The following is a 13,231-nucleotide window of genomic DNA, read 5'->3' as shown; positions in this document are numbered from 1 at the left end:
CTCGGACAAGAATGCGCCCGTCTCGCACGACTCCGTCACCGAAATCGAAGCCTGTGGAGTAAGTAGAGGACGAGGAAAAAGGCGACGAAGAGAAGGATCCTTACGGGACTCGTCGAACGAAATTAGACGATCTCGATCCGAAGCCATAAGCGGCCACGACTCCATTCCCGCAGACTCTTTTAACCTCCTTTTCATCGTTCTTCTCGTCTCCGTCCAGAAAGATCCGACGAGATCCACCGCGAGCGATCGTATACGAAATCGACGAAATCTCCCTAACGTAATTCCGCTCGACTTGTTTATATTTAAAAAAATCGCGAGATTTGTTTTTCAACGCGAAAATAGATGAAAGAAAAAACAAGTATCTCTGCACTGGCAATTTTTATCCCGAGAAACTCGAACTTGAATCTCTCCCCGTAATATTATTATACATATAAATAAGGAACAAGCGGTTCTCGATAAAGGTCCCGCATTATCGAATAGACGGACAATGTCCCGAAGCTGGTTACGCTCCTAGATAGCATTGAATGTTTCGTACATTCGCTAAGAAGTGGCGAGCACACCCTTTCGACTTGGGTGATTCGGAGCATACCAACTAGGTAACCCTACGTAGGGTCAACGAAGGACCCGGAAAGCATAGCAAGGTGAGCTCGCCGCATGCGAGCGTCCAGCAAGCGGAGAAGGGAGATGGACCGAAGGTGGACGAAGTGCTGGGAGGGAAGAGATGCAAGGTCCGGGGAATATTGAGCCGCTCCGTTAATGTTTATAACGACGTTAGACGTTGGTGTCCCCGGCGCGTGTGTATAGGTGCTACGGGATAGGGTAGAGAGAGAGAGGGTGGCTTCGGTCACCCTCCGTCTCTCTTTTTCTCCCCCGCTTTCTCTCTCCTTTTCTATTCTCGCAACGGTGGCGGAGGCAGTGGCAGTGCCGGCAGCAGGACAGGAACTGACATAAGCGCGCGAGTGTGTATGTAGAGCACGTACTCGGGGGCTCTCCAGTTCGACGGAGTGGGTGGAGGTGGGTGGTCGTGAGGACCCCTGTGTAAGGGGGTGAAGGGGGGAGAGAAGACAGGGGGAAGCGGATGGCGGGTGGGTGGTTGAAGGTGACGGAGGAGGGTGTGGGCTGCATTCTAGCAATGGGATGAGGGAGCCTCTGTCTAATCGATGCCGCGGCGGTGCGCGCTCGCCCCGCTGGCTATTACGCACCTTAATGTCCTTTTCCCTCCCTCTCCGGCCAGCCACCCTCTCGACGGCCTCCTCCACCTTCGCGCGCTTCGCTACCCGCCGTCGCCGCTGTTCCTTCTCACTTCCTCTCCCTTATTCCGCGGTTTCTCACGGCGACCGCCGTCCTTCTCTCGCTTTCCTTCCTTTCGTTCTCTCCGCCACCGAGAGAGGCGGCCATGACACGTGTCAATCTACCACAGACGCCCGATCGATACCGACGGACCTCGGCTTCTCGCTTCTCCTTTGCCCCTCGCCTAGCCACCCTTGCAACGAACCTTCTACGAATACTGTACGCTAGGCTACCATTCGACGTCTGACTTGCTGTCTCTATCAAGATCGTTCTCTATTCGGACATGGAAGGATTAAATGTTTTCGAGTCTCTCGCTCGTCGAATACTATATGTCGCTTAAGATTCGTATGAGTCATCGTGCTCCGTAAGCTAGGTGAAACCGAGTATTTACTTTAATCGTGTCGTTTCAAAACAATTTGAGAAACATTCGATATCGATGTTGAGGGTAACACATTTGCTGACAGATTTAATATAGTTATCCGGAGAATGCCGGATTCTGAGTTAAAAGGTTGTTGGGCAATCGGTAACTTTGTGGAACAAACTTCCTGCGTGGTCAAAACTTGTTCGTAAAGTGCACGATTATTCATAACTGTTCTGAAAGAAAAAATCTGTGCGTATTTTGAAACGCATACATTTCCATGACAATTTGTATATTTTATTTCATAATTGATGGTTAAATGATCTAACGATGTTAGACCATTTTAAAGTTTTACTGTAAGTTTAACTCTCGTATATCTCTCACGTGTGTATGTGTGATAAATATATATGTATATTATAAAACGCGGAGAGAAAAAGCTATTTAAAAGACGAAACACAGTCACGCGTAAATAAAACATTCCGATATAAAAAAAATAATAATAAACTATATTTTGTGTGTTTTGCAAAAAGTACAAAATAAAATATATATATAAAATGTCATGGAATATATGATACATACATGCGAGTTACTCTTTTTCTCTTTCGTATTTATCTCTTGTGCAAGACTACATCGCAGTTTATATGTATGTATATATACGTGTATATATATATATATATATAAAATTCTGATATAATATAGGTATAATATTTTTCCCAATATTATCTTTAATCTTCGTATAAATGTAAATAATTTTTATTTGTTTTAAAAAAAAGATATAGTATAAGAGATATAAATTCAGATTATTTTAAAGAAGCGATTAATTTGTTTTAATACTAAATAAGAAAATTAATTTTTACACCATTTATATATAATATTGAAAGAAAAATTACTCTAGTAATAATTATATATATATATATAAAATTGCCATTTGAATATATCATAATAAAGCGGTGTAAAATAATTTTTCTTTGATATCGAAGTGTTCTTTAAACAAGTAGTAGGATTAATTGCATTAAGAGAATGTCGACGTGCGTGAACGAATTACAGCGCGATAACGCTCCTTAAAAAAGTGGAGAGATAAATTAACGCCTTCCATCCACACCAATACTAAGCTTGCCTTTCTGGTGTTTTATACTCGCCAAGTTCGCAATATTATCGCTCGCATCACTATGAAAAATTATACCATATCGTATATGAGCTTGGATAGAGTCCATTGCAATCATAACATTTAAACATTGCGAATAAAAGAATTTGGAAAATGTAAGAATACAATTTGAGAAATGATAGATAATTGTAAAAAATAAATCAATATATGTATATCTACACATATAGTAGATATATCTTTGCAATCTATTTCTAGATCAAAACATGGCTTATATATACAATATCGAATATTGTTTACACATTTTTTAAAAAATGTACAAACAATTTTAGTCTTTAAAAAGATTTTCATTTAAAAAAGCATGTAAATGTGCAAAAAAATGTATTAAGTTGATAAAATATGAATTAGTTGAAATTAATATTAATCAAAAATATTATTTGTGCGTGTGTTAATATTTTTTTATCAATAATATGATTAATATTTTGTTTCTTCTAAAATTAATAATTATATTTTAAGGCGAGCGAAATGTATATATAATTGTACTATTAGTTATTAATTAGTTTCTCTTCTTTTTCCAAAGATTTTTTTGATTTTTACTAATCATATATTATACATATGTATACACATATAAGAAATAAATACATATATAAAAATTTTTAAATCTAGTAAGAATTCGATAAGACTTATAAAATTCACTTTTCTTCTGGATATTCTAATACCTATACAATTTCTTTCTTTCTTTTTCTTCCTCTTTCTCTCTTTCTCTTTTACTCAAGACATATATTTCTAACTATACAACGCTCATGTTTAGATATAACTCATGAAGCTTTATAGATCTCTCTTTAAAAATCACGCAATAGACAAATTCTATCAACAAATTTAAAAAAAGTAAGAATCGTAAGAAATGGACCGTAGGGGGTTCATCTGCGACTTGTCTACATCGAAACATCGCAGCAATTATTTTGAAACAGGCCGTCTCTGGCCGATTAATCTTCTCCTCTGGTATTTCGAAGGTTTTCTAATCGTCGATTCGATCGTTCGCTTAAGTTTTTCGACAATATGCGAAAGTTACGTCGTTGAAAATGTGATCTTGTCTCATATTCTCCTCTCCCTTTCGAATCCGAACCTTTCTATTCCTTTCTCCCTTCTCACTTACCGACTTTCCTTTTCACCGTTCAAAAAAAGAATGTGGATGATTCATAGAGGTCTCAGGAAAAAGGAGCAAATTCGAGAGAAAAGAGAAGAAGATGGAGAAAGAAAAAGAACGTAAAAGCATCGCCGACATTTCCTTCGTGCGAAAAAATCCTCGTCTCTCCGCCTTCTTGTCCGATTGATATGCGTTATGCACGCTGCGCTTCGCACAATTGTTCTTCGTCGCGATTCTAACAAATTTCTCTATCATCCATCGAAGCGTTTCTTCTCTATAAAATGAGCGGTGAAAAGTATATGTCACAAATTTTTTGACAAGATAAAAAAGAAAGATAGAGGGATAGTATATATGAAAGAGAGAGAGAAAGAGAATCAGTGAGCAGAGGAAGAAAGAGTATGTGTGAGGCGTGTTAAAAAAAAAAATAAATGTAAAAGCCTATAACTCGCGCAGATGCAATTCAATTCGGCAACAAACACGAAGTATTTAACCGACGGCAATCGACGTCTGTAAACTATTTGGTATACGCAATTTTTTCAGCTGAATTTATGGCCACGAGAAGCGAAATGTCGATAGTAGATCTATTTTCAAGCATGTACATGCGAGCGATGTGCGTGTGTCCATTGTATAGTGTTACGCGCCATCACGCACATAACTACATACACATACAAACATGACTGCCCACGCAAATGTCAGTTCGATGTTCGCTGGGCAATTCTTATTTGGCCCCTGCGTTAGAATTATTTAAACAGATTTACAATGAATTCTTTTTAGATATGTCAAATAGAAAAACTTTGTATAAATACTGCAATAGGCAAAATCTTTACCTGCATCTGTAAACACAACCTTTTATTTTACAATTATTTTTATATTCTACTATTAATGCAATTTTAATTATTTTGTTCATTGTATTCAATTAAATAAATATTCTGCAATTTCGTCGAAATTCTAAAAATGTTTTTATAACTGCAAAATAATAAAATAATAAACCTTAAACCTCGAAAAAACGATAATAAATATAACAATCGCCCAAACGGAAGTAAGAATAAACATAAGAATAAATCCGCGACGGAATAAATCTTGTTAATAATAATCATAATAAAACCTGTTGTTATTTAATAGGCTGGCAACGTGGATTAACAACTACGCATATGCTAACGTGTCTACAAGGATTTCGACGCACGCTGGATCGAGATTTACAGGTGAATGTTCGCAATATTCTAAAATAGACATTCCCGCTTTGCGATTTCAGATAGCTTCAGAAAGGGATGCACATAGTGCTTTATTTTATGAGGTGCACTTATTTCGATTCTATAGAGAATTGGCTGTATAAATGGATAGATATGCACACATACACGTAAATCTAAAACGCAAACGAACACTGATCCACATTGTTGCATTGTTGCACAACGGGACGCTTTTCGAAATATTCGCAAGTTTTAGTGCGGGTGCATTCACCGATGGCGCTCGGTAGCGCTCGTAAAAGGAATCCCGCGGTCAGAGAAAAGACATAGACACATCTAAAGCCGAAATCCAGATCAGGCAAACGAGCACAATCATATAAAAATATACCGAACGTGCGTGAAAAGAGCCTAATTAACTTCTTTTAAAAACAATTTTTTACAAAGTTTTTTTTATGCAATTCTTAATTTACTTGGCCTGCACTTTAATGCATTATACACGTGCGTGAGACCATTTTTCGCGGTTCATTGGTAATGATATTGTATTGTATAATCGCCGAAAATAAAATTTATATTTCTATCAATTATAAAAATATTATCAAAATAAAAAAGTTGGACGAAATATGCACTCTTTAGCTGTGACAATTAAATTATAAAATATGAAGATAGATCATTTTTGTTCAAATTTATGCGTTTCTCGAAAATCATATTTATTCATTCTTAGAGATTCTATATGTTTTATAAAGTTTTTAGTGTCAATAATTTGGTACAAGGCAATAGTAATATTTTAAGACAAGAGCGAGAGGTGTAATCGCGACGTTAGTTGTTTCCTTTAGAATGCGGTCATATCGTTTTTTGACCCGTAGTGACCGTGTATAATGCTTCGAGTTACACTGGTTGGATAAAGTTTGCCATTGGTAAGACGTCGGAAGAAATATTAGCCTGGACGGAACCTTCCGCACAGAAAAGTTATCGCGAAGTTATGAGAGCCGTCCAATATACAAGTTAATAATATATTGAAGAATTTATTTCATGAATCTAAGGTGACTGCAAGATACGTATTTTCTTCGGCAAACGGACGTTGTTGTCGGCACCATAGCTTTTCTCCTCTTTGAATCAAATACGATATCGTATCGCGAGTGTATCTTACATATCGCAACACTTATATCAAAACAAATATTCACACATCTGAGAATATTTTAGTCTTAGAAATTGAGCACTTCCTTCTGCTCACCTATATATTCTAAACCAAACTAAAAGCTGATTGCTTTTCAAACTTTAAGTATTAATAAACGTTGTGCGTACGTATGACAAATTTGTAATATTAATAATTAAAATTTTTCATGTGCGTTAAATTACAAGATAATACCTTATACGGTTTTTATTAAGATTTTCAGATTTTTTTTTATAGTCAAAGATTTTATTTCATAAAAATTTAATTTAAATTTTGAGTGCAAATATTTAATGTCGCACTTTAAAAATTGCACAATAAATCAAATTCTTTCAAAATCAACAGAAAAATGTTTACTAATAAAAAATATTAATTTAATTGATTTAATAAAATCTCAAAAAGTAACAATGTATGAACGTTAACATCTTACATCTTACATAAATATATCATAATAGTATATACATATATAATTTTTAAATTTTATATATGAACAAGATTAAATGCGATACTCAAAATTATATATTAATATTAATAATTAATCTCGTTGAACCGTCCTTGGAAAATTCTCGCGAGTGAGTGTGGACGAGCGATACTTTTTTATGATTATTTCCCATCGATTTAGGCTTCTGTATTTATTACTTCTAATTATACGTATATTATTTCCCGTGTCACACATTTTGTCGATATTTGGTTAAGTTTCGCATTTTAATATAGGATAGATTTTAGCCGAGATACGATTCCTGGAAAGAACTAGCGAATTCAGGCTGCAGCCAAGTTGCTCGATGAGAATGTCACCTAATAAACGATCTCGTAAACGTCGCATCGTGAACATCGCTGGCGTCGAATTGGCTTGATGCGCGTATAGGAACGGTACAACCTCTTCAACCTGTCTGCGAAAACAGTGCGACCGTCGCCAAAATAAAATGCTTTTTGTAATATCCTATTCGCGTTGAGTTTTAGGTGATCGCAGAGATGCCAATTTTTTTTATTAACAAATAAAATTTTTAGTCTCAAAAACTTTACGCACGTATTAATAGAAAATATTGTTAAAGTTATATATATAGTTTAATTAAGGAAGAATCGAAACCGACACATTTCTTTGTTCGTATTATAGTATTATAAACTCAAGTAATGCACGTTATTAATTTTTTGTCAGAAATTGCTCTTCATTTATAAAAGATACAATTGCAACATTTTTGATCAAAGAAATACCTAATATGATTTTACATGTACATACATAATTAATTTTAATTTGGACGATTATATATAGATTATATATGAGAAAGAAAGACTTGACACACACATATCAAAATATTTATCAAATCAAATCAAGATTATTGAAATGAAGTAAGTCAAGTAAGTGAAGTAAGTTGTGCAAACATATCTGTATCATATTTATCCCGCCTCTATCAGCATATATTCGCCAATATAATATATATATATATATATATAATCCGACAAAAAGCAGTATTGCTTCGCGGGAAAATGCTACCTTCAGTCTCCGTGAAAATGAGAGTCAACGGCCATAATCGTAAACCAGGGTACATCTGCATGCGCGCTAACGAAAAGCCCATAAGTACGGCTATGCCCTTCCACCCGGGAATCCAGTAGGAGAAAACGTGAGAAAACAAAAAGAAGAAAGAGGAAAAAACTCGCGGCTAGTCCCTCGTTAATATTTGATCCGCGGGTCGAGCTCTCGCACCGGAACGACAGACGACCGCCGCACCGGTAAATTGGGCGTCGGTGCACTTTTAATTGACAGGAATGTTTAGCGATAATGAACGCGCGTCGAGTGGTAGGAGCCAAGGATAAGTCGACGAGGACGACAACGACGACGACAACAGGAGAGAAACAGCGCAGCGCCAGAGCCACGACTAGATAGAGACGCGGCAGCAGGAGCATAAACATCCTCGACCCCCGATCGTGGCCGCGAGGACGACAGCGGTGGCGGCAGCAACGGCAGCAACGGCGGGGGTGCATCGCGCACGTTCTGCACCGTGGGCGTAGCCATTCTGTTCCTACCACGGCGGCAGGGATGTTCTATGACGCTATAGATCATGCCGACTCCGCCCGATGGGCGGGATGTGTCCGCCAGTTGGTACAGTTTATCCCGCAGAGCCGCCAATGTTACCAGCGCCTCCACCGGTTCTCGTTAAAACGAGCTTCCTCGAGTCGAGAGAGCGCGGGATGATCGTCGGCGTCGACTTCTTTCGAAATTATATTTCGGGGAAACATCTCTTACAGAACTGAGAGATTCCGAAAAAGACTTGGAGAGAAAGAAATTACTTTGGGAAAGCAAAACGATCAAGGAGAACGAAAGTGATGTAATTTTACAATAAATGTAACGAAGATTCTTCTTAAACTCTCATTCTTTAGAAGTCTCATCTTTCATTCAAAGATATTGAGGATGACTGCATTTAGTATCATTTTGTATAATAAACTTTATGATCATTTGTCAATGACTCGATGATAATGATCTAACATCATATGTCACGATTTATTTTCCAAGTTATTTGTTAAATTATAAATTATAAATATAAGTCTTGCAAAATTATGCAATACTATTTTCCTGAAAATTATATTTATCATCAGTGATTTATAAAAAATTTAAACAAATGTCGACGCAGTGTGTTTAAAAGTAATACATTATATTAAACATTATTTTTACATGTATAATCGAGAAAATAAAAAAGCCAGCGATCAACCGGCTACTGATATTTTGTCTATAGGTAATGTAATTCAATAAATTCGTAATTTCATTCGAAATATTAAAAATGCGATACGGTGGAAAGTATGTATGGACATGATTTAAAAGAAAAAAATTCATTTAGTTAAACTTTAATGCTGTAGGCAATGTATAATAACAGACACTAATTTAATTTCCCAAATTTTGCATACAATGAAAAGCAATTTTCTTTTTCACTTTCAATTGATATTTAATTTTTTTTAAACACGTGCACGGGTCCACTACCTTCATGTCAGCTATAAGCTAACGTTATATTTTCCAGTATAATATTTAAATATGCTCAATGAGAGAGAAGGGGGAAGGGAAGAGGGGGAGAAAGAGAGAGAGAGAGAAACACGACAAGAGAGGATCGGAGTAAAAGTGTGAACGAGAGAAGAAACGAGTGAGAAAGAGAAACCATATTACGAAATGTACGTAAATGTAAATCCAGCGAGGAAAGAGCATTCGACAACTTCAATACAATCAGTTTTATAGCTTCTGTGAGTTTTTGAGGTTAAGTTTCGAAATATGTAAAATACGGTCAATAATTACATTTCTCAGCTTACCTACATGTTACAGTATTACTTTGCTAACAAACAATATCGGTCGAGTACTCACTTTGACTGGCAGTAATCTCGAATGCGATCTCTTAGCGAAAATTCCGAGAAATTCCTAGGTGTGGCTCCGCGTTGCCGTAGTACCGTAGCTCGTCGCGCAGTAGCGCCTTCGTCTCTCGTGGCAGCAATCGGAACTAACATTACTATTACAGAGCGACATCCTCCCCCGTGCACCTCCCTCCCTCGCCACAGAGTCGAGGACCCCGCCTCCTTTTCCGACCTCCCCCAGTGCGCGCGAATGCATCTATAGTTCTCATAGATCTGTGATAAGCCCTCTCGATCCAGTCGGCTTCTTTTTCGCTCGGTACACTTTGCATAGCTCTATTCAAAAATTTCAAAAATTTGCGAGAAGAGGTAAAAATAAAAATAAAAAAAAAAAAAAAAAAAACCATCGAATTTGCCACAAGGGTGAACGCGTGGATACCACGTCGCGGTCACGTTGCAGCGAGCAGCGCATCCACCAGCATTCGATGCATTCGCAGACGAGAGTGGCTGGCTTTTGCGCCGTCGCTAGTGCGACGAACCCCTCATGTCGCGTTACATCGCGGCGCGGCGCGTCGCGTCGGCTCACATTGCGAGAAGAGCGTGTGTAGGTAAACTGAGAACGATAGAGAACAAGGAGGCGCGCGGTCCCTCCTCCCCTACGATCTCGCTCATTCACTCGGTACACTTGGCGATCCCTTCCCTTCGCAGCCTCGTCGTTCGCGGGCCGCGCGCTGTGGATGCGATCGCGGCCGCGGAGGAGAGAAAGAAAACGAGGGTGGCGGGAAGGAGAGCCCGAGCAGGCGCGAGTGAGAGACCAGCAAAGAAGAACGGACGAGAACGGTCGGTGGAGGAGGTGACGGAGAGAGAAGGGAAAGAGAGGACTAGTACTACTCCTGGGGTCCCCCCCACCACACGACCTGCCGCCGCGACGCCAGTCCGTAGTCAGTCAGCGCTGGACCGCCGCCCGCTCGATTTCGCGATCCACGAACGACGGTAGCCATTATCTCCATCTCCTTTCCGTTTCTTTTCCGTCTATCTTCCGATCTTTCTATCTCTCCCCTCTCCTTCTGTCTCTCCTCTCTCTCACTCTGGAGCTCTCTCTCTCTCTCCATCTTTCTTCCCAACACATTTCTTTCTTCCGTTCTATTTTTTCTTGTTACGTTACGTTTATTTCTATCTATTCTTTTATAATCTGTGTGTAGTCATTTCTTTCTATATTTTTCTTTCTTTGTTTTTCATTCAACATTTCTTTTGACATTCACACATGTCCGCGAGGCATCGTGGACGCGAATTACACGTCGTTATCGCGCGATTTTTCTTATCGGGGTCCGCCGATCCATCTTACGAGATAGTTTTTGGCGCGATCCCGATAGCGGTCATCGAAGACGGGCTTCGCGAATCGGGGTGAACGACGACCGATCGGGAAAGTGACGAGAGTGAGACTAATGATTACTTGCAGGGAAAAGTGGTGAACCAGGGGTTGGTGCACGATACGCGGATGGTCTACGGATGGTTTCGGTGTAGGTCGGTCCAGTATCACCGAGAGATCGAAAATTATATCTATTCGAATTCAATATAATAATACCGACAAAGAGGATGTAGACAATAATACGGAAGTATTAATATTCACCCGCCAATACATCGAGACGCGAATCGTCAGTTTCGATTGTTTTACAATAGCGAATAATACGGATGTGTTGGGATAAATGAGAGAGTTCTGTACAATTTTACGTATTCCCTGTCAATCGTACTCTCAGCAATTTGACGAATGTGTTATTATTTCGTTCTGTCATCAGTTTCATAAATGCATAGATGCCGTGAGCTTCGAATAGAATGACGATGATCGCGACAATTGCGTCACTGATGACGACGAGCGGGTTGTTGGCGAACACAATGAGGTAGTGATTGTCAGGACACGTTCCGATTGGATAACCGCAAGTGTTGTTAAAAGGAGGTAGACTATCCTAGGTAGCTGTCCTGGGAAAAGATAGTTCAAGGATACTGTCTCGGTGTTTTCGATCGCTTGACTTTTTGGGGACCAACTGATCGCAGCCAAGGCGAAGAGAACTGGAGGCCACACGGATAATCGCACATTCCCGAAGGACGCAGATGCCCCGAAGGAAACAGCACGCACCGCAACGCATGAAATGTGAGTCGACAAAACCAACCAAAACAAATTTTATGGCGACGGTGAAACGCGGAGAAAATTTCATAATTATTGTAATTGACAAAGAAACAATCGACCAAGCAGTTTCCCGAATTTTTCTCCTCGCGTTGGTTGAAAAACAATGTTTTTTTTTGCCAAGAAAATACTCGTTAATTATCTAAATTTTTCTTTGAATTTATTTTTTTGCGTTTTTATACAAAGAAATAAATAGAACAAGTTAATAGTGTGTCTTCGATCGAGAAGGTCGGCGTTTCACCGTCGCTGATTCGTCAACAAACTCGCGGAGCCACGTGGAATGCCACGTGGAATGCGGCCTGATTTCGGGAGAATCGTGCGGAAATTTATACGCAGAATTATCCATTTATTTCCTCCTGACATGACCTATCCATGCTACGTTGAAAGAATAGTTGAAACAAAAATTCAATCAATCAACGAAACGGCAAAGACTCAACTATTATTTGACAAACTCGTCCGTGGGAGCCAGAATCTAACTTCGGAGCAACGATTTATTGCGTTTCTTCAGCGGGTATTTATGGATTAATTAAAATGTAGAAAATGTCCAGGTGATCGTAAAAGAGCTTCAGTAAAGTTGTAGAATGTCTTTTACTATCAGTTTAGCATTTACGCGTTCTTCGTCAGACTTCCTAAGTTACAGCACTGTCGTGGATATTATCGCACAGAAAACTTTTAATACGAGGATTAAACAAACAGAAAGAATGCTTTTTTCGATGAAGCGAAACAAATTTGCATCTTGTCAATGCACGTCCAATGTAAAAAGTTTGGAGTAATTTGACATACTTTATTTTTCTGAAATATTTCTCTCTCTCTCTCTCTCTCTCTCTCTCGATAGATTTCCTAAATTTTTTCATAAAAATATGTTGACTTCAGCACTAAATTAAAAGTCGAACGAGACGTTATTGTATTATGATGTAGTTGCATGTGTGTATAGCAGTGATATTGAATAATTTTAGAATACAGATATGTGTGTGACGCATTAATATGTGAGTTAATAAAGCTAAATATTTTTAAGATATTTTTAAAATAGAAATTATTGGCAAATCGAAGAATGATTTCTTGGACATTTTTATGTTATCGGTTTTATAATTTTATGCATTATATATAAAGATATGTATAATTTCAGAAAAATAAATTTTCAATTATTATATTGTTTGGTGAGATTAATATAATAATCAGATCAATTTGATTTTCTGATATTAAATATACCAGTTTTTCAATGATAGAATCACCGAAAGAAAGAGAGAAAAAGAGTTATTAAAAATGTATATATTTTTCGATACAAATTATATATTTTAATTATATATATAATTCAATTTTTATTATAGCCTTTCTATTATAACCTTTTGTATTATAACTTTGAATTTATAAATTTTAATGCTTTAAATAAAGTTGCTATTTTGTCTGCTATTGAAATGAATCGTCGAGAATATATATTTATACACTAGTATATAACATACAATTTTTCATGTC

At 37.9% G+C, this 13,231-nt stretch overlaps 2 protein-coding genes across 9 annotated transcripts in view; one reads left to right on the top strand and one right to left on the bottom strand.

Moving 5' to 3' along the window:
* The window catches only part of LOC114945779 (uncharacterized), a 37,164-nt gene extending 27,403 nt beyond the window's left edge, over positions 1-9,761 (bottom strand). For 2 of the 5 annotated variants that reach the window (XM_029322085.2, XM_029322087.2), the window contains exon 1: positions 9,593-9,761. The gene's annotated coding sequence lies outside the window, so the exon portion shown is untranslated. Of the gene's footprint in view, positions 1-1,202; positions 1,648-9,592 lie in introns of those variants that run through there. The other 3 variants (XM_029322088.2, XM_029322086.2, XM_085481153.1) reach the window with 3 other exon arrangements.
* Positions 9,762-10,376: 615 nt separating this feature from the next.
* Positions 10,377-13,231, top strand: part of tio (zinc finger domain-containing protein tiptop) — a 140,047-nt gene continuing 137,192 nt past the window's right edge. For 2 of the 4 annotated variants that reach the window (XM_085481115.1, XM_029322080.2), the window contains exons 1-2: positions 10,377-10,569; positions 11,036-11,725. In XM_085481115.1, the coding sequence (XP_085337241.1) occupies positions 11,686-11,725 (40 nt within the window). In that variant the 5' untranslated portion in view covers positions 10,377-10,569; positions 11,036-11,685. Of the gene's footprint in view, positions 10,570-11,035; positions 11,726-13,231 lie in introns of those variants that run through there. The other 2 variants (XM_085481106.1, XM_029322081.2) reach the window with 2 other exon arrangements.

Source organism: Nylanderia fulva, unplaced genomic scaffold, assembly GCF_048542155.1.
Source record: "Nylanderia fulva isolate GAGA-0341 unplaced genomic scaffold, ASM4854215v1 Scaffold1, whole genome shotgun sequence".
Lineage (NCBI taxonomy): Eukaryota > Metazoa > Arthropoda > Insecta > Hymenoptera > Formicidae > Nylanderia > Nylanderia fulva.
The sequence above is the reverse complement of the archived record's forward strand: the minus strand, read 5'-3'. Positions and strand labels throughout refer to the sequence as shown.